Below are 25,146 nucleotides of genomic sequence, written 5' to 3' on the forward strand. Positions count from 1 at the left end.
CCACTGCAGCTGCCCCCACTGTGCACCCTGAGGGGAATTCAGGATGGAGAAAAACAGGATTCTGGCCCTAGATAGTTAAGATGCAGATCAAAGGTCAGTAAGCCCAGACTCTTGCATCTTCCCATACGCTAAAATCATTAACTTGAGATGTCTGTTTTTTGTGATTAGCGGTAATCTTTTGACGTTGGACTACATTTTTTTTTTTCTCAGCAAAAACTCCTGTGTATCCTGGCTCCTCCCTTACCTCTTTGGAACAGTTCCTCAAAGCTATCTGAGCTATCTGGCCTACAGTTCTCAGTAATGTCCCCGAATAAAACATAATTCTCAACTTTTAGGTTGTGCATTTTTTTTCAGCGGACAACCACAACTCATTGTCAGTAAATTGGCTTTGCTCCACGTTTGCAAACGGAGTTCAGTTTCCTAAGGCCTCCTCCAGAAGCCTTGTCTGACCCCACCCCCTCCAAGTTTCCACCGTCACAATACTCAGTACCTTCCCCAGCACACCACTTACCAATCCGCACCCCGAACACCCCATGTAAGCCTACTAGGGTAGGGCTCATCCATTCTCATACGGGATGGGGCGCTGCTCAGGAGTTAATACATGTTTGAATGGAAGAGAAGGGAAGTAACTTTTACAAAACTACAGAGTCCAAGAAAGTGACAAAGCCGGAAATGGATTCTGCATCACCCTCCTCCCCAACCTGGAAAGAATTCGCTCTTCTTTGCGTTCTACCCTCCTATCCTACCGATTTTTGATTCCCAGCTTCAAGGGCCATAGAGTTGACATTTTAAGGAGTGCTATCTTCCATCTGAGGAAGGAAAGTGCATAACACAGTGGGGAAGGGCGTTGAACCCGTCCCCCCAAGCCTTCCCGGCCCCAAGGACAAGGGAAATCCAGTCTCGTCTCCTCCCCAGGGGAGCATTTGGGTCGAATTAGTCTTTCCCCACGTCCCTAGCCCACCCTAGACTAATATCTAATATGCGGGTCTCGGGCAGCCTAGGCAAAGCTTCCCGCCACCGGCCACGCAGGGGACCCCAGCAGATCCCAGCCCCATTAGGCTACACGTTGTGCCCTCCTGCATCGGTCCCCACCCACTGCCTGGGACGCCACAGTCCTCGGGCCCCTCCTTCCCCGCGCGGAGCCGGCCCCGCCTCCCGCGCTCCCGCGGCGCGTCTCTTGTCCCGCCCCCCGCCGGCCCCTCCTCTGGCCCGCGCCTCTGGGGCCGACCGCTCTCCCGCCGGTCCGGACCGGCGCTGGGTGTTTGCTTTCGCGGCAGTCAGGCCAGCCAAGCCCGTTTCCAGCTCGGGGCAGCGGGGCGGAGGGCCCGGCCGGCGGGGCAGCCATGGAGGCGGCGGCACGGAGGCGGCAGCACCCGGGAGCGGCGGGTGGCCCGGGCGCGCAGCCGGGCGCCTCCTTCGTGCAGGCCAGGTGGGCGCGCGTCGGCGGGCGGAGCTGAACCACAGCCCCGCCACGTGACGGGGAGGGCGGGGGACCGGGGCCACGGAGCCCGGGTGGGTAGTCCACGCGCTATCCCTGCAGCTGCTTCTCGCTCACTCCCCTGAGCCCCGCCTCCGCGCTCCTTTCTCTTCCTGCGGGAACCCCGTGCCCCGGGAGGCTCAGCGGCGGGGTTCAACTGCCCAGCGGCCCGGCCGGCTCTAGGACAGTCGCTCAGCTGGAGTCCAGGAAACTCGGGGTGGGGACGTCGGCGGCGGGCCCAGAGGACATCTCTGCTCACTAGGGACCCCAACGCGCCTGCAAGCCCCGGGCGCCAACCCGAGTTCTCGGGGTGCCTCTAAACTTGACTTGGGTTCTGATATTAACAGGAGACTCACTCCTTGCCCCGAGGAACCAAAGAATGTGGGAATGTAAATGGAACAGACAGCGAAATGTGGAAGCTCCCCTCCAGAGAAAGAATTAGGAAGGGCTTTTTCCACATGGTTGCTGTTCCCTTCTCTCAGTAAGGGGAAGTTATTGGTTTATGTAGCTGAGACCAGGTGCTTGGGGCAGAGGAAAAGGTACAGAAGCCACCTTTTAATCTTTCCCTCCACTCTACTTTCATACCATTTTACAAATTATAGACATTCATTGCACATAGTAGGCATTCATTAAGCATCTCTGTTGTGTCCAGCGCTGTGCCAGGCACTAAAGCGGTGGGTAAGGTGAAGCTAGGAGGGTCCCACAGTCCGGTAGGGCGGGCCTGGGAGGAACAGTCCAGGGGCTGAGAGGTCGTCTTGGAGGGCTGCCTGGAGGAAGTGGCGCTTGAGCTGCATCTCAAAGAACTCGGTGACAGGGGAAGAAAGGCTGTTTCAGCCAGGGGAAAGCTTGGGAAAGGCAAGGAGTGCAGTGGTGCTGGAGCTTTCTTTGTGTACAGTGGCAGGAGGATGCAGACGGATTGTGAAGGGCCTTGAATGGCAGCAGAGCTGGGACCAGAGTGAGAGCCTTGAGTGCAAAAATTAAGGAGATGCTCTTGGGGCACTAGTGTTCAAAAACCTTCCATGGCTCCCCTATGCCTACTGAAATGTTGGGCCCTGTGTGCCTCACTTACCTCACCCTAGTTCCTGCCCTAAATGTCAGGTTAAGGATGCAGCTTTTGTTCTGTGGAGCACGGGGGAGCCATGGAAGGTTTTTGAGCACTAGTGTGCTCAGTTTTAGGAAGTTTGTGGTATGATTTGGGATGAAGTCTGAGAAGAAGTCTGAGAGACTTGGGTGAGAGTAGCTCTTTTTCATGCTACTAAGGACATCTCTGTTCCGGATCACCTATAAGTTGGGAGTCTTTGACTGCCTTGAACTGTGGTAGTCCAATTAGAACAGCGTGTGAGTAGTGGATATGGTCACCACTTTATCTCATATGCAGGGTTTCCACATACAGCATCTTACTCAGTCTTTTTGTATTTTGTATATGTGGAAACTGAGGTCTAAGGAGGTTTACATCATTTGCCGGCAAGAACCAGGGCCTAAACCCAGGGCTTCTGTTTTCTGTTCTTACTACTCCACTCTGGCTATTCCTCTTTACTCCTACATGAGCTCCCCACCATCCAGGTTGCTCGTGGGGATGGCATGAGAGGCTGGCTGTCTTCCAGGGTGTCTCTGCCCCCCCTCATTGGGTGCCTGTAGGCTGGTTCTCAATATCATTGCTGCACAAGACAGTAGGCAGAATCATCCTGTCTGACTCCTAGGATGCCTGGATTTCCTCTGCTACATTCATGCTTTGCTTACATACCTCTAATGACAAGGTGCTCACTACCTTTCAAGGGACTCTATTCCAGCTTCCACCTGCTCTGTTGACAGTTTTTTGTATTGTAATCAAAGTAATACATGCCCATGATTAAATACAACTGCACAGACAGGCTTAGAGTAAAAAGCAGTGGCCCTTTTTCCACCTTTCCCTAGTACCAGAGACAACCATGTTAGCTTCTTTTAACTGTTTCTACCAGAATTAAATTCATATTTCTAAATAATAATAACAAATACTACGTACATACCACTTTCTGTGGGCCAGGCCCTGCTCTTAAGTTTTTGCATTTAAAAAAAAGAAAAAGTTTTTGCATAATTTAATTCAGCCACAACTCTTGACGTAAGATCTAGTATTATCCCCCATTTTACAGATGAGAACATTGAGGCCCAGGAGGTAACTTGCTCAAGATTTGGTTAGTGGTAGAGCTGGGATATGAACCCAGGCAATCTCCAAAGTCCACACTCAAAAGCTATGCTCAGGGCTTCCCCGGTGGCGCAGTGGTTAAGAATCCGCCTACCAATGCAGGGGACACGGGTTCAATCCCTGGTCTGGGAAGATCCCACATGCCGTGGAGCAACTAAGCCTGTGCGCCACAACTACTGAGCCTGCGCTCTAGAGCTCGTGAGCCACAACTACTGAAGTCCGCATGCCTAGGGCTCGTGCTCTGCAACAAGAGAAGCCACTGCAATGAGAAGCCCGCACACCACAATAAAGAGTAGCCCCCGCTCACCGCAACTAGAGAAAGCCCACAAGCAGCAACAAAGACCCAACACAGCCAAAACTAAATAAATAAATTTATTTAAAAAAAAAAAAAAAAGCTATGCTCAACTGCTATTTCTGGGTTTATCAGTTGCCTCTAAGCTAATGTTTACCCACTAATTTCCTGTTATGATTTGGTTCACTTATGCCGCTCCTATCTTCACAAGATGGTTTTGTATCACCATTTTTAGTTTTGCTCTTTGTTACCTTTGTAGCCTTAAGGAATATGTATATACCATTATTTCTTTTACGGTCAACTGTAAAGCAATATCTTTTTTTCCCCCAAAGTTTACCTATTTATTTATTTATTGAAGTATAGTTGATTTACAACAAGGGCAGTATCTCTTGATTCCTTTTTAAAAGAATATTAGTCTCCTACCCTAATCTCTAGCATTCTTTACCGTTTCCCCAACTCCTGTCATCTATAGTTTTCCTTTCAAGTTGTCAAGGTTCACAGTAGTATTTACCTGCTGTTTTTTAACCATAATTGCCTTCCATGTTTTGTTTGTGGATTGATTCTGAACTTTGGAAATCAGTATACAATGTTTTTATTAGTTAAGCCATGTAAATATTGTTCCCTACAGAGTCCAGTAAGTTTAACAGTTACATTTGCTTTCTTATATTGCTTTTGTTTTTCCTGGAGTTTCTAATTGCCTTTCCTTTTTTTCTCTTATTTTTTGCCTTCATTTTCTCATTTTTTGTTCAAACTTGTCATCATGTCAGGTATTTCCCCATCGTGTATATAGAACCAAAATCAGTCCCTCTATAGTCCCCATTCGTAGGTCCCTGCTTGACTCCACCATGGCTGAGCTGCTGACCGCTTTGAATATTTCATCTATATGTTATGTGCTTTATGGCAGGGGTCCCCAATACCCGGTATCAGTCCACAGCCTGTTAGGAACTGGGCTGCACAGCAGGAGGTGAGCAAGTGAGCAATCGTTCATCTGCCACTCCCCATCACTCCCCATCACCACCTGAACCATCCCCCCTATTGCTCGCATTACTGCCTGAACCATCCCCCATCTCCTTCCCTCCCACCGCCGCCCCCCCCACCCCCCTCCATGGAAAAATTGTCTTCCACAAAACTGGTCCCTGGTGCCAGAAAGGTTGGGGACCGCTGCTGTATGGTATGCGCTCCCCAACTGTCGTGGTATCAGTTTTCCCAGATGGTAGACTTGTAAAGCCGTGGAGGAGATTAAAGGCCATCCTTGTCTTGGGTTACCTGCCATTGTGCTTTCACTGCTGTTCTCAGCAGGAGTTTCTGATGATTGAGGCCTAGAGCTGGCATGGCTGGAGGCTAGGTGTGTGAAGTCTGTGAAGTCAGAAAGTGGGGTTAGGTTTGAGGATGCTCATCCCCAAGAGAGGGGCTGGGGGAGAGGACGCCTTCACCCTTCATGATCTGCCCCCTGTGCTCAGAGTCCCAACAGGAGAAAACCAGTCAGATGCTCACGAATCTTGATTCCCAAGTTAGGTGTCTGCCCTGCACCTGCCCTTTTTCTTCCTGCTCTGCTCAGCCAGGCTGGACTCCTGATGGGGGTCCCCCTTGACTGAGTGCCTCCTGAGGTGGAAGAGGAAATAGTCCCTGAGCCCCTAGTGTGTGCTTCGTATCCACAGCTTCCAGAGACCCACACTTAAGTGCTTCCCAGGCTTTCAAAACGCCTTTACTTCCTGTACCAAACATCCTGCTCTTTGCCCAGTTTGAAGGTTTCCAGAATAAAACACTGAGGACTGTCATTCTCCTTCCCCATCCAAGTTCTTCAGGCCCGGAGGTTGCCACCATCTGCTTTTTGAGGCCTTTCCCTGATGGTCACAAAGGGGAAGGGGCACGGTGGGGCCTCTATACCAGTCACTTGTCTCAGACAATGACTGAATGTCTGCCCCCGTCGGAAGGCCCAGCAGCCCCTCCTCTTCCTTCCACCAATAAGCCAGGCATCTGAGCTCCCTTCAGCACCTTTCTCACTTCCACCTCCAGGCCTTTGATCCTGCTCTCCTGCTGCTTTTCTGCCTACTGGAATCCACCCATCCATGCTTCCAGGCTCCCTTTCTTCCTGCAGGTGTTGCATACTGCTTCAGGCTACACCGATCCCTCTCTATCTTGATCTCCTGATATGCCACAAAGCTTATAATAATCAGCAACAAAATAGCAAGCTACTTAGAGCACAGGTCTTGAATCCTTAGAGACCCAGGTTTGAATTCTCTGCCTTTCAGGACTCCTGGATTATGAGTGACAGAAAGCCAGTGTGAACTACAGCACCCTTAGCAAAAGGGAATGTACTGGCTCTTGTGGCCAAACCATTGCCTTGGGAACGCCTGGAACCGGGAATGTGAACCCTCTCAGGCCTTCTTCTTCTCTTTCCCTGCTCCTCTCTGCAGGGCTGCTTCATTCTCACCTGGCTGTCCCTTGAGGCTGGAACCTTGGCCACAGGCAGCCCCGCGCTCTCATCTTTAGCGTCCCAGCACCAGAAAGGAAGATGCTCTTTTCAACTCTAGTTAGAAAAGTCCCACTGCTCCGGCCTGGGTCACTGGCCCTCCCTGTGGCTCAGGATACATCATCTCTCACCAGAAGAAGGAGGGAGTAGGAAGGCTGACAAAAGGAATAGTTGATGCAGCTCCTTTTTTTTTTTTTTTTTTACATATGTCCACTCTTTTTTATGCTTTTCCTTATGATGCAGCTTCTTATTAGCGGGGGTAACCTTGGTTAAGCCTCAGTATCCTTATCTGTAAAATGGGAGGGTAACAGCCTCCTGTTCTGGCTGTGGGGATTAGATGAGATGGTGCTGGTGAAGCTCCTAGCACAGCACACAGTCGGCACTCAGTAAGTGGTGGGCACTGAGCAGAGGGGACAGGAAGACTTAGTTGACCTAGGAAAGGCCCACTCCACCCGCCTTGCCTGCCGCTAGAGGGTGATGAGATCCTCCAAGAGCTTGCCTCTCTGTGTCTGGGTTGCTCTGGCAGCCCAGTGTGGACCATACTTGGAATTGGCTAAAAAGGATCCCAGAAAGTTATGGAAGCACTAGCAGTGTTGACAGAGTAAAATCTTCATGGTGCCTCTAAGCTATTGTTTGCCACTAAAACGAATGAGTAACTGGTAACGGAGATTGTTTTATATCAGCCAGTAATCACTGAGCATAAATCAGGTACTGAGCTGAAAACTCTGGAGAATATGGACTCACATCACACAGCGCCTGGTCTTGGCACTAATGGGGCAGTACAACCTCAGTCGTGTTAGGAGGAGTGAGCTGCTTGTCACTGGAAGTATGCAAGTAGTGGCAGGGACACTGTAAAGAGGATTTGTACTCTGATGGGGGGCTTGGTGAGTTGAGAGAACCTTAAAATCACCCTTCTTCTTGAGGGTCTAGATACGAGCAAAACTCCAGCCCTGTGATGTCGTGGCCTGAGTGGGAGTTAGGGATGATGCACTCCCTGTAGTGGGCTTTGGGAAAAGCTTCATCAGGGAAGCCTTCTTGGAGGAGGTGGCACATGCACTGGCCCTTTAGCTTCAGCTCATTTGTGAAGAGCAGATGGCTGACTGCTTTGCAGGAGAGACAGGCATCCAAAGTTGTGTCATCAGATGGTTCTCCTCTTCTTGCCATGTGTCTCACATCACCTTGTCCCTGCTGCCTTCCTTCTTAGGTTTCACTGTGGATTGGTGAGAAGAAGGACACCTGCAGCCCCTTTCCTACCTCCTCATGGTTCAGAAACCAAGGGAAAGGGAGATCCCCTGTTCATCTCAGTGTATAGTCTGTAAGGCACATCTCACCAGAGGGCTCTGATTGATCCAGCTCAGGTCACATGCCCATTCCATGGACCAATCACTGTGGATACAATGATGGTTTAGAGGTTAAAAATATAAGCTCTGGAATCTAATCATTTAGGTTCAGATATTTAGCTATGTAACTTTGGGCAAGTTGCTTAACATCTTGGGCCTCAGTTTTTTCACTTGTGTAATGGGGGTAATATTCTAACCTCAGATGGTTTCTGTGAGAAGGATTAAGAGAGTTAAATGAGATGGTACGTGCAAAGAGCTATAGTAGTGCCTGGAATATAGAAAGTGTTCAATAAAGCTTACCTGTCATCATCCATCACCATGTTTCATGCTTTTCAGCCACATTTGTATCCTTTGCCCCATCTGATTTCCCCATCATCCTATAGGTAAGAAAACCCAACAGTTATTATACCCTTTGGGCATTTTCCTGCCTGAATCATAGAGGAGCAAAGGTCAGGGCAGATGGAGTCTACTCCCAGGATACCTCCCCATGGACCACAGTATTTCCAGCAAAACCTTTTCCTAGAACTTAATCATGTGTGTTTCCTCCTGCTCTCAAATCTCTGTGGCTCATCTTCATGGGGAAGCTTCCCATGGGAGGAGAGATGAGCTGACCCCTTTTGTCTGCCCCTTTCCCAGGCACAGCTCCATCAAAACTGATGAGGCTGCCAGCACGGCTCCCTTCCACCTTGATCTCTGGTTCTACTTCACCCTGCAGAACTGGATTCTAGACTTTGGCCGCCCCATTGCCATGGTGAGTGTGAAGCTGTGGACAGAGCCCTGACCAGCAGTGAGGAGACAGGGTGACTTCAATTGTCAGAGTGACCTCAGACAAGTCATTGCCTCTACCAGTACACTGTGAGAATAGGTCTGGATGCTTTCATGTCCTTTAGTTCTACGACTGTGACCAGTGCGGCAGCTGCCAGCGAGCGGGGGATCCGGGGGGGCCTGACTAGTCATACTGCGCCCCCCCCATATCTCACACCCAGGTTTAACCAAAGCACCAATTCAGACAGTGGGGTATGAGAAAGGATCCCACCTGCTTTCCCCACAGCCTTGGGATAGTATTGTTTTTCTGGAGGTGAAGAGTATAGGCCGAATTTGCCTATCATGTATGACTTGAGCCTTGGGTAATTTTTAGTGTCATCTGGTGAAACTGTCCCCTTCCCTCCAAGGCTACTTCATGCATCAGTGTCCAGTGGGAGCCTCTACGGAGATTAATACTGGAAGAGCACCAAATCCCCTCACTGGTCACGAATAAGATAGACAGACAGACAGACAGGTAACAGAAGGTGAAAAAAATTGAGTGAGTTCCCACCAAGAACTAAGGTGTTAATTTTTGCATGTGGGTGGTAAAAATAACAATATCCAGCACTGAAACTGACACCTCATACATGCTAGTGCTAATGCAAATTAGCAAAGGCCTTTGGGAAAGCAGTTTGTCAAGGCGATAACTAGTACCTAGAATAGTGCCTAGCAAGATACGTGCTCAGTATACTTGTACTGAATGAATAATAACAGCTAGAAATAGCGGTTAACATACATGGAGCGCTTGCTCTGTTCTAAGCTCTTCATGTGTTTACACTTATTTAGTTCTCCCACCAATGCTATCATTAATCTCAATTTTATAGATGAGAAGAGTCGAGGATAGAGAGGGCAAATAACCGGCTCAGGGTCACCCAGCCAGCAAGTGGAGGAGCCAGCACCTGCCTCCAGTCACTCTGGCCCCAGAGCCCACCCCCTTCCATCATGATTTTATCCAGAACCCTAATATGTTCATCCCTCCCGACTCAGTACGACCCCTGCCGAGCATCTGCCCTGAAGATGTAATCAGCAAGAAGACAGCCTCTGTACCGAAGGTGTTCATTGCAGTGTTGTTATAATAGCCAAAACTTGGAAGGGACTTGAGTGTCCGGCAGTAGGGACTGGGTAAATCAGCTTTGCTGTACACAGGCTAGAGGATGCTACCTGGGCATTAGACAGGAATTACGAATACTCTAGAGCAACCTGGAACGTTTAAGGAGAAAAAACATGCCTAAGTGTCATGCATATTGACTGCCTGCCAATTAGTAACGGCCCTAACAGTCTTGTATACATGGGATCAAAGACTTGAAGGGGATGAAGAAAAGCTTCCTGGCAATGGTGTCGGGGAGGAGGTATGGTGGCTGCTGATTCTTCTTTCTGCAGGCTTGCCATAAGGTTTACATGTTTTTTAAATGTAGGTGAAAGTAAAGGGACTGAGCCAGGAGTCAGGGCACCCAGTCAGGTTCATAAGTGACTTTGGGCAAGTCAGTGTCATCTGGGCTTTGGTTCTCTCATCTGTAAGAAGACTGGTTGGACTAGCTGCTCTGAGCCCCCGTGCAGCATGAAGGTTCCACATACTGGGGGACAAAGGAGCCGCCCATCAAACTGGTGTTACAGGGAGAGGGGAGATGAGGCCAGGGGCAGGCTCATGGCTCTTCTCATTCATTAGGACTCAGCCTCATCAGGTCTAATAGGGGTCTCCTGCAGGGCAAATCACTTCCCCCATCCTGCTCAGAGTTGCTGTGGCCACTATAACCCTATGTGGGCTTATCAGGAATATACATTTGAAAAACTCGTGTATACACTGGAGCTTTTCACATGTACCCGTGACAGTCCCAAATTTGTAATAACTACAAAATAAAACCTTTTACAAGTTATAAAAGTAATACGTCATAGTTACAACAAGTCAGTTCATACCCAGGGGTATACAGAAGTGTGAGACTTTCCGTTTCCAGTTCCACCCCTGACAGTTTGAGGCTCATCCTTCCACTCCTTTCTCCACTCATGCAAACATATGTATGCATCCTTTCTTTTCTCCCCTAAGCAAAATGAGATTTTACTTTATACTTTATTTTGCAGCTTGCTTGTCTCACCGTAGAATGTATCATGGATACCTCCCTGTCAGCACATATGAGGTGTCACTTCTGTTAATGGCTGCTTAACCTGTAGAAAAGATGTACTGTAGTGTATTCAAGTAGTCAGCCTATTTCTGGTATTTTGCGATCAAAGAGTATTTCAGCCAACATATATATCTTGCTATAGGTAAAGATACAGAGATACCTGCACCCAGCAAGTAAGAAAGAGAAAGAGACTGAGAGTCTTACATCCTGAGAGTTTTATTTCTGAAGGGTGAATTTTTGATAGAAATTTATGGTCATTACACGTGTCCTCAATCAACAGTTAGTGGGCGTACGGTGTGGCAGGGCGGAGGTTGTGAAGTGTTTTGACCTCGAATAGGGGTTTTCCCACTGACACCGACAAGGCTGGGACTCACAGCATAGAGCAGTAGGAGGAACAAGGGCATTCTAGACAGAGGAACAGCCCTGGCCTGCCTGCCTTTCTCAGGGAAGGTAGAAAAGGAAGAATTGAATCTTTGTAGAACTCACTTATTTTCTCCTTTGTTTCATAAGGTATAGTTTCGACCTGATTTGGAAGTGGTCCATCTGCTCAGTGGACAGAGTGTTTTTCCATACCTGGGTGGCCAGGAGATCTTGTCATCATCCTAGGACCTGGAGTGCCAGATCCTTAAGGGTCCATGTAGATCACCTGGGCCACATTTCGTGTTACAGATGGGGGAACTGAGGCCTGAAGAGGGGAAGAACTTGCCCAGGGTCACCCAGAACGTTGGTGCACAACTGAGTCCCAAAGGAGCCTCCAACTCTCAGGCTGGTACCCAGGGACCTTTATTTAGTACCCACAGGGAGAGGGACACAGGGGCAGGCCCTCGATTTGTGTCTACTGTGTGCTTACCTTCTCTGGGACTCAGTTTGTCTGTCTGAAAACACCTTGACTTCAGTGCGGCTGAGAGGATCCCAAGAGATCACAGAAAGAATGAAGTGTGTGCAGAAGAGGTTCTGAGGGTCTCATGGGGCTGTGCCTAGTAAAAATCATTCCTCCCCTTGCTCCCCAGCTGGTGTTTCCTCTCGAGTGGTTTCCGCTTAACAAGCCCAGCGTGGGGGACTACTTCCACATGGCCTACAACATCATCACGCCCTTTCTCCTGCTCAAGGTACAGTCCAAGGCTCCCTGCCCTCCCTTCCCACCCTCATTCCTTCCTCCACCCGGCAGGGAGCTGGTGGCAAGCCCCGGGAGTGCCCTGAATCAGACTGTCCCCTGCCTAACTCTGGGGGACGAAGGCTGTGAGAGAGGGACATGTCAGGCCCCAGGAGAGGCAGGACTGCCTCTGGCCAGGAGGGATGGAGAAGGCCTCCCCAAGGAGGGGCGTTTGATTTGGACCTCCGCCTGGTGTGCTTGGGGTTGAACTGGGAGAGACCTTCAGGCAGGAGCACCTGAAGACAAGGCCGTGCTAGAGGAGCCATAAGACATCTGGGGAGGCTGAGGTGGAAGGAGTGGCTGGATCGCCCAGGGCGAGGTCAGGGACCAGTTGGGAAGGCAGGTGAGGGCCAGGTGGCAGGAAGGGCAGCAAAGGAGGGTGAACTCTCCCCTCTGGCCTGGAGATCCCTGACTCTGAGATACCACTGGGAACACAGAGCTATCTCCTAGATAGCTGCGGGAGATAGATATCTGGGTGATGGCTATCTCCAAGGTAGCTCTCGGCAATGCTGGCTTTGCATTTTGCCACATAAGGGCTCTTAAAACTATTGCTGTTTACTGTCCCCATCATTTTGTTTTTTTTAGAGAGACATTTTGTTTTTAGAGAGACATTTCAGATCTCCAAAAAATAGGGAAGGTGTAATCTCAGAATTCAGAGGGTCTTTAGTAAAAGAATTTAGTTTCAGAAGCACCTGCCGCATCCCTGTCGTTTCCATTTTTGTTTGCTTGGATTGCTCAGTTGCTCAGAAACAGGAGGGTCTCCTCAACAGGCCAGCCCAGTGACCCAGGAGCAGAACTGGGGGTGGTGGGAGGGCAGGACCTGGAGCCTGGATGCCTGTGTCACCTCCAGCACAGCCCGTGGGTGTGTGTGACCTTGGGCAGAGCTGGCCCTGCTGAGTGTGTTTCCTCTCCAGCACAAGAGGGTGCTGATCCCTGGCCCTTGCTGGGTTCACAGGGATCTTGTGAGACTCTGGAGGCTGGACTGGCCCCACTAAAGGGACCCACCAATTTGAGAGTGACGTTCCAGCTGGTGGCATCCATCCCACTCTGGGTGTGAGGGAGGGAAGCAGAGGGCGGCTCCTATCATGGTGGAGGCGGGGGTCACGCTGTCGGGCCTCCCTCTGACCTCAGCTCATCGAGCGGTCCCCACGCACCCTGCCGCGCTCCATGATCTATGTCAGCATCATCACCTTCATCATGGGCGCCAGCATCCACCTGGTGGGTGACTCTGTAAACCACCGCCTGATCTTCAGCGGCTACCAGAACCACCTGTCAGTCCGCGAGAACCCCATCATCAAGAATCTCAAGCCGGAGACGCTGGTGAGCCTCCACCCCGGCAGTGCGATCCGTCCTGGGTCCCAAAGAGGCTGCCCGACCTATCACGGTGCCCTAGATGAGGGCAGCCCCCCCCCCCCCGCCCCCGCCAAGCTAGGATGCTCCTGTGTTGCTAGGAAGTGGCACGTAGGCTCCCACCAGGGCCCCCTCCTCCGGGTAGGGAGGGACTGAGGGCAGCTGGGGGAGGCCTGGCCATTGGAGGGAGGGGGGCCGCCGGGTTGCGTGGGTCCCGCGCCCTCCCTGAAGCCCCTCCCACTCTGCCCCTGACTCGCCTCTGCCGCCCCCAGATCGACTCCTTTGAGCTGCTCTACTACTACGACGAGTACCTGGGCCACTCCATGTGGTGAGTAATGGGGCCCGTGGCCCCGGCCAGCTCTGCCGCCGGCCTTGGTGACACTGAACAAGGGCCTGGGGTCTCCAGGTGTCGAGCGCAGCGGCTGGAATGGCGTGCTGTTCCCGGCGGGAGCGCTGTCACTCAGCTCTGGCTCCCGCCGCGCCGCCTTCCGCTCCCGCCAGCGCGCGGTGCCCGCGGCGGCCACTAGAGGGCACCGAGTGGCTGTCCTCCCTGGGCCGAGGCTGCAGCGCTGATAAACATTCTCCCCCACCCTGGGGATGGGGATGGGGACCCCGCCGGGTCGGGCTGCGGTCTTGGGCATGGAGGCGGGGAGGAAGATGAGCAGGTCCGGCTGGACTGGGGCGGGGGCAGGGTGCTGTCTGTGCCCCCGCTCCTCCTAACTCCTAGGGGAGCGCCTCCCTCCCACCCCTTCACCCACAGTGGAGGAAACCTCACGAATGCGGGCTCAGCCACAGGAGATGCAGGGCCCAAGCTGGGGGCAGTCATCTGTTCCAGGCCCACACCTTACACAGGATAAGCTGGGGCCGGTGGGAGGGGGTTTGGCCCTGGGTTGACAGCTAGTGACGGAGCCAGCCCTGGGCCTGGGTGGCTCCACTCGCGAGCGAGGTGGGCTTACTCTTGTCGCACTTGCCCTACGCTGTGTTTCTAGGTTCTCTTTGGGGACCTGGAAGGTCAGGGGCTTCCTGGACAGGCAGGCCTCTTGCCAGTTCTCCCTGGCCTGTGCCCTTTTGGTGGGAGGCTGGGGATGGGAGGAGGAGAGAGGAAGAGAGGCTGGAGAAACGAAGGAGCAGGAGAGGACTGGGCACATGAGGGGCAGGAGGGAAGGTGGAGAAGGAGACAAGGTGGTGCGCGGGAAGAGAAGGGGGGTGTGATGGCACAGGTGCGTGGGGAGAGCAGCCTGTGTGTGGAGAGGAGAGAGGGCGGTACCTTTGGGGTGAGATAGTGTGTGTGTGTGGAAAGGGGGTGAGGCTGTGGGCGGGTGAAGGGGCTTCACAGAGCTCCTTGGAGTCCTCTGGCAGGTGCTGTCACCCCCACCTTATTTTAAACTGGGACCTCGGGCCTCTCCCTCCTCGACCCTGCTGGGTACACCCCTTTCCAGGGCAGTGAGGGGCTGGGACTGCTGGTATTTGGGTGCGTACACGAGGCAGATACACACATACACACACACACACAGAGTGAGTGGGGTGGCCAGCGCCGCGTGGGAGGGAGCTGCCCCTCCCTGCACCCCCCAGCCTGCGGGGCTCTGACCGGCATGTGCTCAGGGAGCAGACCTCATCTTCCTGCTTCCCTCCTGGACCCCCTGCTCAGGAAAGGCTGCCAGGGAAGAGTGCCACCCGAACCAGGCATTTTTGTAAACCATGAAGTGAGACTGCGTAGGATGGTGCAGGGAACCAGTACAAGGACAAGCGAGGAAGAGGCCCTGGGTGGGGGCAGCTGGACGGGGCAGCGGGCCGCTCAGCACTGGTTTCCCTGCTGCAGGTACATCCCCTTCTTCCTCATCCTCTTCATGTACTTCAGTGGCTGCTTCACTCCCACCAAAGCTGAGAGCTCAATGCCAGGGCCAGCCCTGCCCCTGGTGGTACCCAGCGGCCTATACTACTGGTGAGTGGACGCTGGACCTGGGGTGCGGGGAGGCTGGGAGCCCTTAGTGAGCCAGGGAGTGAAAATGTGCTCTTGACCACAGGGCTGCTGTGTGACCCCAGGTGAGACTCTCCCTGTTGAGGTCCCTTCTTCCTCCTCTTTCAGTGGGGATTGTGACTGCCTTATGGTGGCCGCTCTGTGACCAGGAAGCCAGGCCTGAGTGTGACCTCTTCACATTCAGAGTGCAACCTCGGGGCCAATAGAATCCATCTCCGACACCAGGCCCTGTAAAGGCCTTGGGACCTCAATTTACTCCTCTGTGAAATGGGAATAATACCCACCTGTCTCCCTTTTAGGACATGGTGAGAATCCAGGGGGAGAGAAAGGGGCTTTGTAAACTATGGAGCATCATGGAGATGACAAGGACAGATATGTGAGGAATTCCATGGCCTCAGGGGCTCCCTGCCTGGTTTCCTTTTCCCTCCAGCTCTCTCTTCCCATTCCAGGGGCTCCAGGCCTCAGCCAGACTCCTACCCCTCCTCTGTCACTTCCGCTCTGGAGAAAGGCTCCCCTGGGGATTGTGGGTGTCCTGGAAACAACTAGCCCTTCTCTGGTGGGAAGCCTCCAGCCAAATGAAAAGGGCCTCCGCTCCTGGGGCCAGCTCCGGCCCACCTCCAGGGGCTGCCCGTGGCCAGCAGTGGGGGTCCACCAGGGCAAATCCGCATGCCCGCTGAGGGCAGGATTAACAGGAATGGGTGGAGGGAAAGAGGTGAGACGTGGGAAGGAGCTTCGGCCCGTTCTTACCCATAGCACTACCAGAGTGATAGCTACAGGAGGCCATTTATTGAACAATATGCTTTTCCAAGTATGTAGTTCTTGAGAGATAGGGCCATTTATGCCCCCTTTATTAGCAAGAAAACAGGCTCCAAGATGTCATGGAAAGTCCCCAAGGTGACACAGCCACCAAGTTGCAGAGCTATGTAGTTCCTTGAGTGGGATGGGTCAACATCTATAGGCAGGGGAGTGGACGAGATAACCTCTCAGAAGCCCTCTAGCCAGTGTTACTGAGTTCCTGGCCACATGCTAGGTACTGCCTTAAGAGATGGAGAGAACCCTGGGAGATGAGACTGTCCCAGCCTTCAACGAGACAATAATGACAACTCCCGTCAGCTGAAACTGCATTCCCAAACTCAGACGCCTTTAGGAACCAAGCTGGTAACAGAAATGCATGAAGCAGGCATCAAGTGAGGCAGTAGGGAGTGGTGGGGACTGTGGCAAAGCTGCAGAACAATGCTCTGTCTAAAGGCAGCAGCTGCTTTCTCCTCATCCGTTATTGTTATGTGGGAATACAGGCCTAAGGTGAGCAGGGAAGCCAGAACTCCACATTGGCAGTTAATCTGCTATTTACATACTGGCAACAAACTCAATGTTTTAAAAAATAGTAACTCTAGAAGCCAAGTCAACATGCTGCGTATGGGCCACGGCTCAGAGTGAAGTGGTTGCCTCAGCCCCTCACTTGACACGCTAATCCGACCCACTGGGTGGGCAGCCTGGTACTTGGGTAGAGGGAGGGATGCCGGGCAGGATGGGCTGTCACGGCACCCACCTCCGCTCACGCACGGGCCTCCTTAGGTACCTGGTCACCGAGGGCCAGATCTTCATCCTCTTCATCTTTACCTTCTTCGCCATGCTGGCCCTTGTCCTGCACCAGAAGCGCAAGCGCCTCTTCCTGGACAGCAACGGCCTCTTCCTCTTCTCCTCCTTTGCCCTCACCCTCCTGCTCGTGGCGCTCTGGGTCGCCTGGCTATGGAATGACCCGGTACTCAGGAAGAAGTACCCGGGCGTCATCTACGTCCCTGAGCCCTGGGCCTTCTACACCCTCCACGTCAGCAGCCGACACTGAGTCCGGAGGAGTATGTGCACCCCAGATCCTCACCCAACCTCAGGCTGCACGGGGTGTCGAGCCACCTGACCGTGGGCAGCCAGAGGCCAGCCCCCCCGCCACCCACCGGCCTGGTCTCTGGTCTCCCTCTGCCAGAAGCTCTCTCTCCCTCCCCACTCCAGGATCGTGGCACCCCTTCGTGCGAGGCTGACTGCAGGTTTCTGAGTGGCCGCCGAAGGCAGAGTTCTCACGCGCTTGTACTGTTCCCTGAGCTGCTCACTAGGGGTGGGGACGTCGTGAGGCTCTTCAGTCAGCCTTGTCTCAGCCTCAGTCTCTGCCTGCCGGCAGCAGGCCTGTTCCCAGGAAAGGGGCCCTCGTTCCCCATGGGACGCCCCCCAGCCCGCCTCCCCCGAGGCACTGGGGCCCAGTCTCCTCCCTCGGCTGCGGGCCCTCGGCCTCATTTCCCAGCAGTGCCGGCCTGCGTGTGCGCAGGGGTCTTGGGGGCCTGCCTCGCCTCCCCCGGCCCTGCCTCCTCTGCTGTGCTCTCAGGGAGCCCTGTGCCTCAGAGCCTCCTTTCACCCTGCATGCAGTGGTCCCCCAGCCCCCGTCAGTCCCCATCTGCTGGCAGCATCAGGGGCGAGAAGTGTGACTAAAGGCGGTGTGGAGCCCAGCCTGGCTGGCTGCTGCTGCTGCTTTCTTTGGGAGTGAATTTGGGAGGCAGGAGGAGGGCGGTTCCTGGAGCAGGGGAGGGAGTGGCTGGTCTGGGGCCCAGGCAGGAGCCCTGGGCTGACCCCAAGTGTCCACTCAGCCCCGTGTGGCTGAGAGCAGGTGTCGCCACTGTCCGCTGGCCCTCCGTGCCACTTAGTAGGATCCTGCGGTTGGGGGTCACCTCAGGAGCAAGAAGGGCCTCCTCTAGGTCCCAGCTCTCTTCAGAGGAGTCTGGTGGGGGGGTTCACAGGGGTGGGGACCAGCATAGGGCATCTCCAGACCTGCCCCTCAGAGATGTCCCACTGAGACTCCCAGCTGTGCTGCCAGCCCGTTCCAGGGGCTGAAGCAGAGAGGGTGCCCTTCGGGGGAAGGTGGCGCGCCTGGTTTGTGGGAGGTTGGCACTTAGCCTTGGGCAAGTTGTTTAATCCCTTGGGGCCTCAGCTCTTGATCTCTGAGGGTCTCAGCCTCACCACACAGCCACCGGGGGCTTTGTGGGCTCCTGTTACTAGAAAACACAGGGGAGGGCCACGCTGAACAGGAGACGCCTCGTTGTCGGCCATGTTGTGATGAGAGAAACGCCTTTGAGGAAAGCGGCTTTGTTTCTCAGGCTTGCTACTGAGGCATGTTACAGCACGGTAACCCTCCTCACACCCAGAGTGTGGACATAAAGACTGGAGTTTAGGATTCCCGCTTTGCCTTTCCCAGGCACCTTTTAAAATAACCACTCAGCGTTTAAATCCATAAAAAGCTGGTGACCTCCACCCCTCCCGCTTTAGATAGGTACTTGGTACCCTGCTCTCTTCTCCCTCAGGATCTGGGATGGAGGATGGTCCTTCCCCTGGCTCATTGCGCCCCCTGGCGTCTGGGATCTGAAACAATAAATCTTGTGGCTCTACTTCCTTCGTGTGGATCTATTGAAACTGCCTTCAGTCAAAAGGACCCCATGGGTTTCATTTCCCCGGAGTGGGAGCTGGATGCCGAGGGAGCTGCCTGCCGCCCCTGCGTGGGTGGCTTGTGCCCCCTGACTCAGCAGGTCACGAGTCTGTACATTCTTAATCCATAAGCCAGCTGCGGCCTTTCAGCACACAAGGGCCCCCACCTGCCCAGCAACCTCGTTTGACCCCTTCCCTACCTCAAGGCCACTGTTAACGCCAAAGCCTGCTCCAGGCCTGTTCTCCATAGAAGGACTTAATGGATATCGTCTGAGCAGGCATAGGCCTGGTTATGTGGGGTCTGAAGCTTATACAATTTTGGGGGTGCTTGATAAGAAAACAGTTAAAAAAAAACAGTGAATAAAAAATCAGGTATGAAAACGAGTGTTTAGAATGGAAAAGAAATCACAGCAAGTTATTGAGACTTGGAGAGTCATGTCCCTCTTGACCAAGATCTCTTTGGGCAGTTTACTGAAAATGTTGCCCTAGAAATACTTCTTAATTGCACCCTGGCTTCCCTCCACCTAGAAAACTCTAGGCCAATGGTTTTCAAAGTATGGTCCTGGCTGGCAGCATCTAGATGGCAGGAGAAAATGCAGATTCTTTCCCCCTTTCACCTGCTGAATCAGAAATTATGGTGATGGGGCCCTTCAGGTGAACAAAATCTCAGCCCCCAAGTGGCATTGGAGGGGGTTTCTGTTTTGCGGCCTGAGTTGAAGTGTAGCCTACACACGACGAGGTAAAGCAGACACCTTGAGAATTTTTGTCCAGTGAACTCAGGTAGCCACCACCCCGTGCAGGTGTTTTCAGTCATGAGAAACACCCCTTAGAGACACCTAGAAACACCTAAAAAAGGAGTTGGCCAGGGTGTCTCAGTTGGTGTGCCTTCGGGGACACAGCCCCAAACTCTAGCGCACACTGACCTAAACTCAAGGAAATGTCACGTGTATGGTCAGGCCGTTCAAGATGGCTGTTCTCTTGCTCTCTGTACATCCCCAGCTTGACCAGGCCCTGCTTCGCTCCCATGACTATCCAATCCTCTTAATTGTAGGGCTTCATTAGTCCCTGGTAACTGAGGAGCCCACCTGAAGTCAATTCCCCCTGTAACTGGTAACCTCCTTCCCCCGCAGAGCAGCAAAGATGGCTGCCGAGTCCCGTCTGCCGCACACGGTGGGGTGTTGCTCCAGGATGTTGCTTCAAACGTGTAAGATCCCCTATCCGACAAATCACTGATGTCTCTGTCACTGTCTCTGGGCTGTTCCTTTGGTCTCAAGGCTGGGCCACTCCAAGGCTTGCAGGCCTGCGGGAGTGCAGCCCAACAATTGGCGAGTCAGCCGAGAAGCCGGGGAAACTCCCGGGCGCACCGAGATGTCGGGGAAGAAGGACGGGGCATGGAACGTTGAGGAATCCAGGGGGTGGCCATCCACTCGTGTGCGGGGCCCTGTGGCGTCTGTCCTTGATGAATGAGGGCCGCCAAGAGACTGGCGAATCCACAGACCCCCCTGAGGGTGTCGCAGAGATGTCGCTGCCGTTACTGTGGGGAGAGAGAAGCCAGACGGTGGAAGGGGTGGCCATGGCTGCGGGCTGGCTGCTGCTTTGGAGGCTGAGAAAGGCCACAGACACTGAGCAAGTGCCCAAGGCTCAGGTCAGGGGCCTACAGGTGGGGTGCCAGGCTGGCCCAAACCAAAACTGCCGGAACGTTAATGGCCAGATTGAGGGAACAAGACGGGAAGCAGACACTTAGCCCACCACGCCGCGTGGCTGAAGGGAAGGTAGCTTCCCCGACAGGGAGTCCAGATGGCTGGGGCCCGTCCAGATGGGAACCCCCAGGCGTGGGACCCTACAGAGAGCACTGATGAAGAGGAAGAAGATTGGGACGAGGTCATCGAGCTCCCTGTCCCCCAGGCGCAGATGAAGAGCTCTTTTCTTCCCCAGAGCGGAGGCAGCAGACCATCAGGAGGGATGCCTCTCTCTCCCATCATAATGGTGATATTCTGTTAACCTCAGGGTCTGTTTCCTGTTTCAAAGTAGCAGCCCCCACGCTTGGAGCTCATTTGACAGCAGAGGGATGGCTGGAGAATGCAGACAGAAGGCAAAGACCTGGATGACCTGTCAAATACTTGGGTGTTATCTGGTCAGGTAAGCCCAAAGTGGTACTGTCAGCAGTTACTGGCAAAATGCAAGCACACCTGTGGCCCATCACCCCGAAACAATTACAGACCTGGCTAGGGCTGTTGGGCTGTTGGAGGCCTCTCATCCCGCATCTGGCCCAAGCTTTTTGACCCTTGTTCAAGCCTGTAAAGAAGGGAGCTCAGTGGGAGAGGACCCCGGGGGAGGAAGATGCCTTCACCCAACCAAGGTGGCTGTTAAACAGATCCAGGGCTTTAGGGATATGAACTCAGGGACAGGCTTGTGAGTTGGACGTGGCCAGTTACCTGAAATGGTTTGGTTAGGGCCTGTGGTAACATGCTTCACAACAGGTGAAAGACATCCCAGGAGGCGCCCCAGTGACTGTACGTACTCAGGATCCCACAGCTGAGTGGCTAAAGGATACCTTCCAGAAGCCCAAGTCCGGGCACGCACAAGTCCGCACCATAACTAAGTGGCGTGTCTGTTGAAGGCAACGTAGCCCTTGCCCTACTGGCCCACCGAGTGCAGAGTTACACGCTGAGGCCTGGTTACCTACACCACGGAGGACCCCACCGGCCTGACAGAGACAGCTGATCCTCCTGAGATGCCACCTTTAATGGAAGAAGGCACAGGCTCCATCCCTTGGGAGGTGTCGTACACCGATGGGTTGGCCCGGGGTAGTCAGTGCAGGTGGGCAGCAGTGGCCAGCCGGCCTGCAACGGACAGCATCTGGATGGATGCAGTGGAGAGCCCAGGAGTGGATGGTGGCAGGGCGACCCTATGGGGAAAGGACCCCGATAGTGACCAAGGAACCCACCTTATGGGCCACGAAATTCAGGCATGGGCTGATAAAAATGACAGACACTGGCATCTCCCCCTGTGCTACGACGCCCCTGCTGCCAGGCTAAGCCACGGGATGAATGGACCACTTAACCAGCTGGTGAAACTGGAAACCCGCTCTCTTGACACGTGGACCGGGACGCTAACTCAGCCCCTCCGAGCTATAACTGAACATCCCAGGGGCAGTCGACCCAGTGGCTGCAGCACGTTAACCCAGAAGCAACTAGGCAACACCATCCAAGTTCAACTGTTGACCACCGAAGGACCAGGACTGATCAGGACAATAACTTGTTTTCACCCTGGCCACCAGACCTATTCCTAGGGGAACCCAGTACAAAATGGCCTGGGACTGGCAGGTAGGTCCCCGGCGTTCTGGGTTTGCTGCTTCATGGGGAATAGGATTAGAAAGGGACTTACAGGCTTCACCTGTCCTCCACTTGGCCCTGCCTGACAGCACTAAGGTCATTAATCCAGGCCCCTGTTGGAGAAAGCACCATTATATGAACGCTATGGTCTGTTATGCGCCCTCTCCAGTATTTGGCACTGGCGGTGGGGACTGAGGGTGGACAGACGGCGTGGGACTGCAGGCTGCGAAGCAGACCACAGGTAGGGGCGGTGTGATCTCAGAATGCTGTTACTGCTTGTATTTGGCTTCAGGGTCATGAGTTTCCCCCCGTCTTGTGCCTGTAAAACATCTCTATATTTCGTGCCTAGCCTGAGCAGAGGGAATGTGTTTGGGAACTGGACAGCAGTGGTGGCCTCGCCATTGGTAAGTCTGACTGCTGGGTCTACAGCGAGATGCTATCGTCATCCTCCTCTGGACTTCCATGAAAAGTTGACCCAATAAGCGCCTGGCTCTAAAGTCTGCCCACCTCTTGGACTCTTGATACTCCTTAGCAGCTGTTGGCTCTATTGCATTTGTGGTATTTGGTTGCAGTGCCCTCTGCATACCTGACCCCAGGGATATGGCAGAAGAGGGTCAGACCAAGATTGTAAGGGTCATATAGGGTGTGTAGGGGTGGAGCGTATGGTCAGGACGTTCAAGATGGCTGTTCTCTTGCTCTCCGTACATCCCCAGCTCGACCAGGCCCTGCTTCGCTCCCATGACTATCCAATCCTCTTAATTGTAGGGCTTCATTAGTCCCTGGTAACTGAGGAGCCCAGCTGAAGTCAATTCCCCCTATAACTGGTAACCTCCTTCCCCCGCAGAGCAGCAAAGATGGCTGCCGAGTCCCGTCTGCCGCACACGGTGGGGTGTTGCTCCAGGATGTTGCTTCAAACGTGTAAGATCCCCTATCCGACAAATCACTGATGTCTCTGTCACTGTCTCTGGGCTGTTCCTTTGGTCTCAAGGCTGGGCCACTCCAAGGCTTGCAGGCCTGCGGGAGTGCAGCCCAACAATTGGCGAGTCAGCCGAGAAGCCGGGGAAACTCCCGGGCGCACCGAGATGTCGGGGAAGAAGGACGGGGAATGGAACGTTGTGAGGAATCCGGGGGGTGGCTATCCACTCGTGTGCGGGGCCCTGTGGCGTCTGTCCTTGATGAATGAGGGCCGCCAAGAGACTGGTGAATCCACAGACCCCCCTGAGGGTGTCGCAGAGATGTCGCGCCGTTACTGTGGGGAGAGAGAAGCCAGACGGTGGAAGGGGTGGCCATGGCTGTGGGCTGGCTGCTGCTTTGGAGGCTGAGAAAGGCCACGGACACTGAGCAAGTGCCCAAGGCTCAGGTTAGGGGCCTACAGGTGGGGTGCCAGGCTGGCCCAAACCAAAACTGCCGGAACGTTAATGGCCAGATTGAGGGAACAAGACGGGAAGCAGACACTTAGCCCACCACGCCGCGTGGCTGAAGGGAAGGTAGCTTCCCCGACAGGGAGTCCAGATGGTTGGGGCCCGTCCAGATGGGAATCCCCAGGCGTGGGACCCTACAGAGAGCACTGATGAAGAGGAAGAAGATTGGGACGAGGTCATCGAGCTCCCTGTCCCCCAGGCGCAGATGAAGAGCTCTTTTCTTCCCCAGAGCGGAGGCAGCAGACCATCAGGAGGGATGCCTCTCTCTCCCATCATAATGGTGATATTCTGTTAACCTCAGGGTCTGTTTCCCGTTTCAAAGTAGCAGCCCCCACGCTTGGAGCTCATTTGACAGCAGAGGGATGGCTGGAGAATGCAGACAGAAGGCAAAGACCTGGATGACCTGTCAAATACTTGGGTGTTATCTGGTCAGGTAAGCCCAAAGTGGTACTGTCAGCAGTTACTGGCAAAATGCAAGCACACCTGTGGCCCATCACCCCGAAACAATTACAGACCTGGCTAGGGCTGTTGGGCTGTTGGAGGCCTCTCATCCCGCATCTGGCCCAAGCTTTTTGACCCTTGTTCAAGCCTGTAAAGAAGGGAGCTCAGTGGGAGAGGACCCCGGGGGAGGAAGATGCCTTCACCCAAGCCAAGGTGGCTGTTAAACAGATCCAGGGCTTTAGGGATATGAACTCAGGGACAGGCTTGTGAGTTGGACGTGGCCAGTTACCTGAAACGGTTTGGTTGGGGCCTGTGGTAACAGCGTAATCACAAGAGTGCCCTTGGGCTTCTGGTCCCACCCGTGGAAGGGCGCGGAATAACGATGTCGTGGGCTGGAACAACAGCTCTGGGCAATCAACGATGCTTCACAACAGGTGAAAGACATCCCAGGAGGCGCCCCAGTGACTGTACGTACTCAGGATCCCACAGCTGAGTGGCTAAAGGATACCTTCCAGAAGCCCAAGTCTGGGCAAGTCCGAACCATAACTAAGTGGCGTGTCTGTTGAAGGCAACGTAGCCCTTGACCTACTGGCCCACCGAGTGCAGAGTTACACGCTGAGGCCTGGTTACCTACACCACGGAGGACCCCACCGGCCTGACGGAGACAGCTGATCCTCCTAATGTACCACCTTTAGTGGAAGAAGGCACAGGCTCCATCCCCTGGGAGGTTTCGTACACCGATGGGTTGGCCCGGGGTAATCAGTGCAGGTGGGCAGCAGTGGCCAGCCGGCCTGCAACGGACAGCATCTGGATGGATGCAGTGGATAGCCCAGGAGTGGATGGTGGCGGGGCGACCCTATGGGGAAAGGACCCCGATAGTGACCAAGGAACCCACCTTATGGGCCACGCAATTCAGGCATGGGCTGATAAAAATGACAGACACTGGCATCTCCCCCTGCGCTACGACGCCCCTGCTGCCAGGCTAAGCCGCGGGATGAATGGACCACTTAACCAGCTGGTGAAACTGGAAACCCGCTCTCTTGACACGTGGACCAGGACGCTAACTCCGCCCCTCCGAGCTATAACTGAACATCCCAGGGGCAGTCGACCCAGTGCCTGCAGCACGTTAACCCAGAAGCAACTAGGCAACACCATCCAAGTTCAACTGTTGACCACCGAAGGACCAGTACTGGTCAGGACAATAACTTGTTTTCACCCTGGCCACCGGACCTATTCCTAGGGGAACCCAGTACAAAATGGCCTGGGACTGGCAGGTAGGACCCCGGCGTTCTGGGTTTGCTGCTTCATGGGGAATAGG

General features: G+C 53.8%; 1 protein-coding gene across 17 annotated transcripts in view; it reads left to right on the forward strand.

Annotated features, from left to right (window-relative positions):
• The first annotated feature begins 1,168 nt into the window (after nucleotides 1–1,168).
• Nucleotides 1,169–25,146, forward strand: part of LOC101269482 (CLN6 transmembrane ER protein) — a 39,695-nt gene continuing 15,717 nt past the window's right edge. Inside the window, exons 1-11 of one of the 17 annotated variants that reach the window (XR_007476056.1) lie at nucleotides 1,172–1,429; nucleotides 4,856–4,915; nucleotides 8,401–8,515; nucleotides 11,355–11,450; nucleotides 11,696–11,794; nucleotides 12,970–13,158; nucleotides 13,461–13,516; nucleotides 15,008–15,130; nucleotides 16,742–17,022; nucleotides 19,762–20,276; nucleotides 23,327–24,538. Coding sequence is in view for 14 of the 17 variants with exons in the window: in XM_049706954.1 (XP_049562911.1) it covers nucleotides 1,344–1,429; nucleotides 4,856–4,915; nucleotides 8,401–8,515; nucleotides 11,355–11,450; nucleotides 11,696–11,794; nucleotides 12,970–13,158; nucleotides 13,461–13,516; nucleotides 15,008–15,130; nucleotides 16,742–17,012 (1,095 nt within the window). In the remaining 3 variants the exon portion in view is untranslated. Of the gene's footprint in view, nucleotides 1,430–4,855; nucleotides 4,916–6,368; nucleotides 6,485–8,400; nucleotides 8,516–11,195; nucleotides 11,451–11,695; nucleotides 11,795–12,969; nucleotides 13,159–13,460; nucleotides 13,517–15,007; nucleotides 15,131–16,741; nucleotides 18,595–19,761; nucleotides 20,656–22,810; nucleotides 24,539–25,146 lie in introns of those variants that run through there. The other 16 variants (XR_007476057.1, XR_007476058.1, XM_049706954.1 and 13 more) reach the window with 16 other exon arrangements.

Source organism: Orcinus orca, chromosome 2, assembly GCF_937001465.1.
Source record: "Orcinus orca chromosome 2, mOrcOrc1.1, whole genome shotgun sequence".
NCBI classification, from domain to species: Eukaryota; Metazoa; Chordata; class Mammalia; order Artiodactyla; family Delphinidae; genus Orcinus; species Orcinus orca.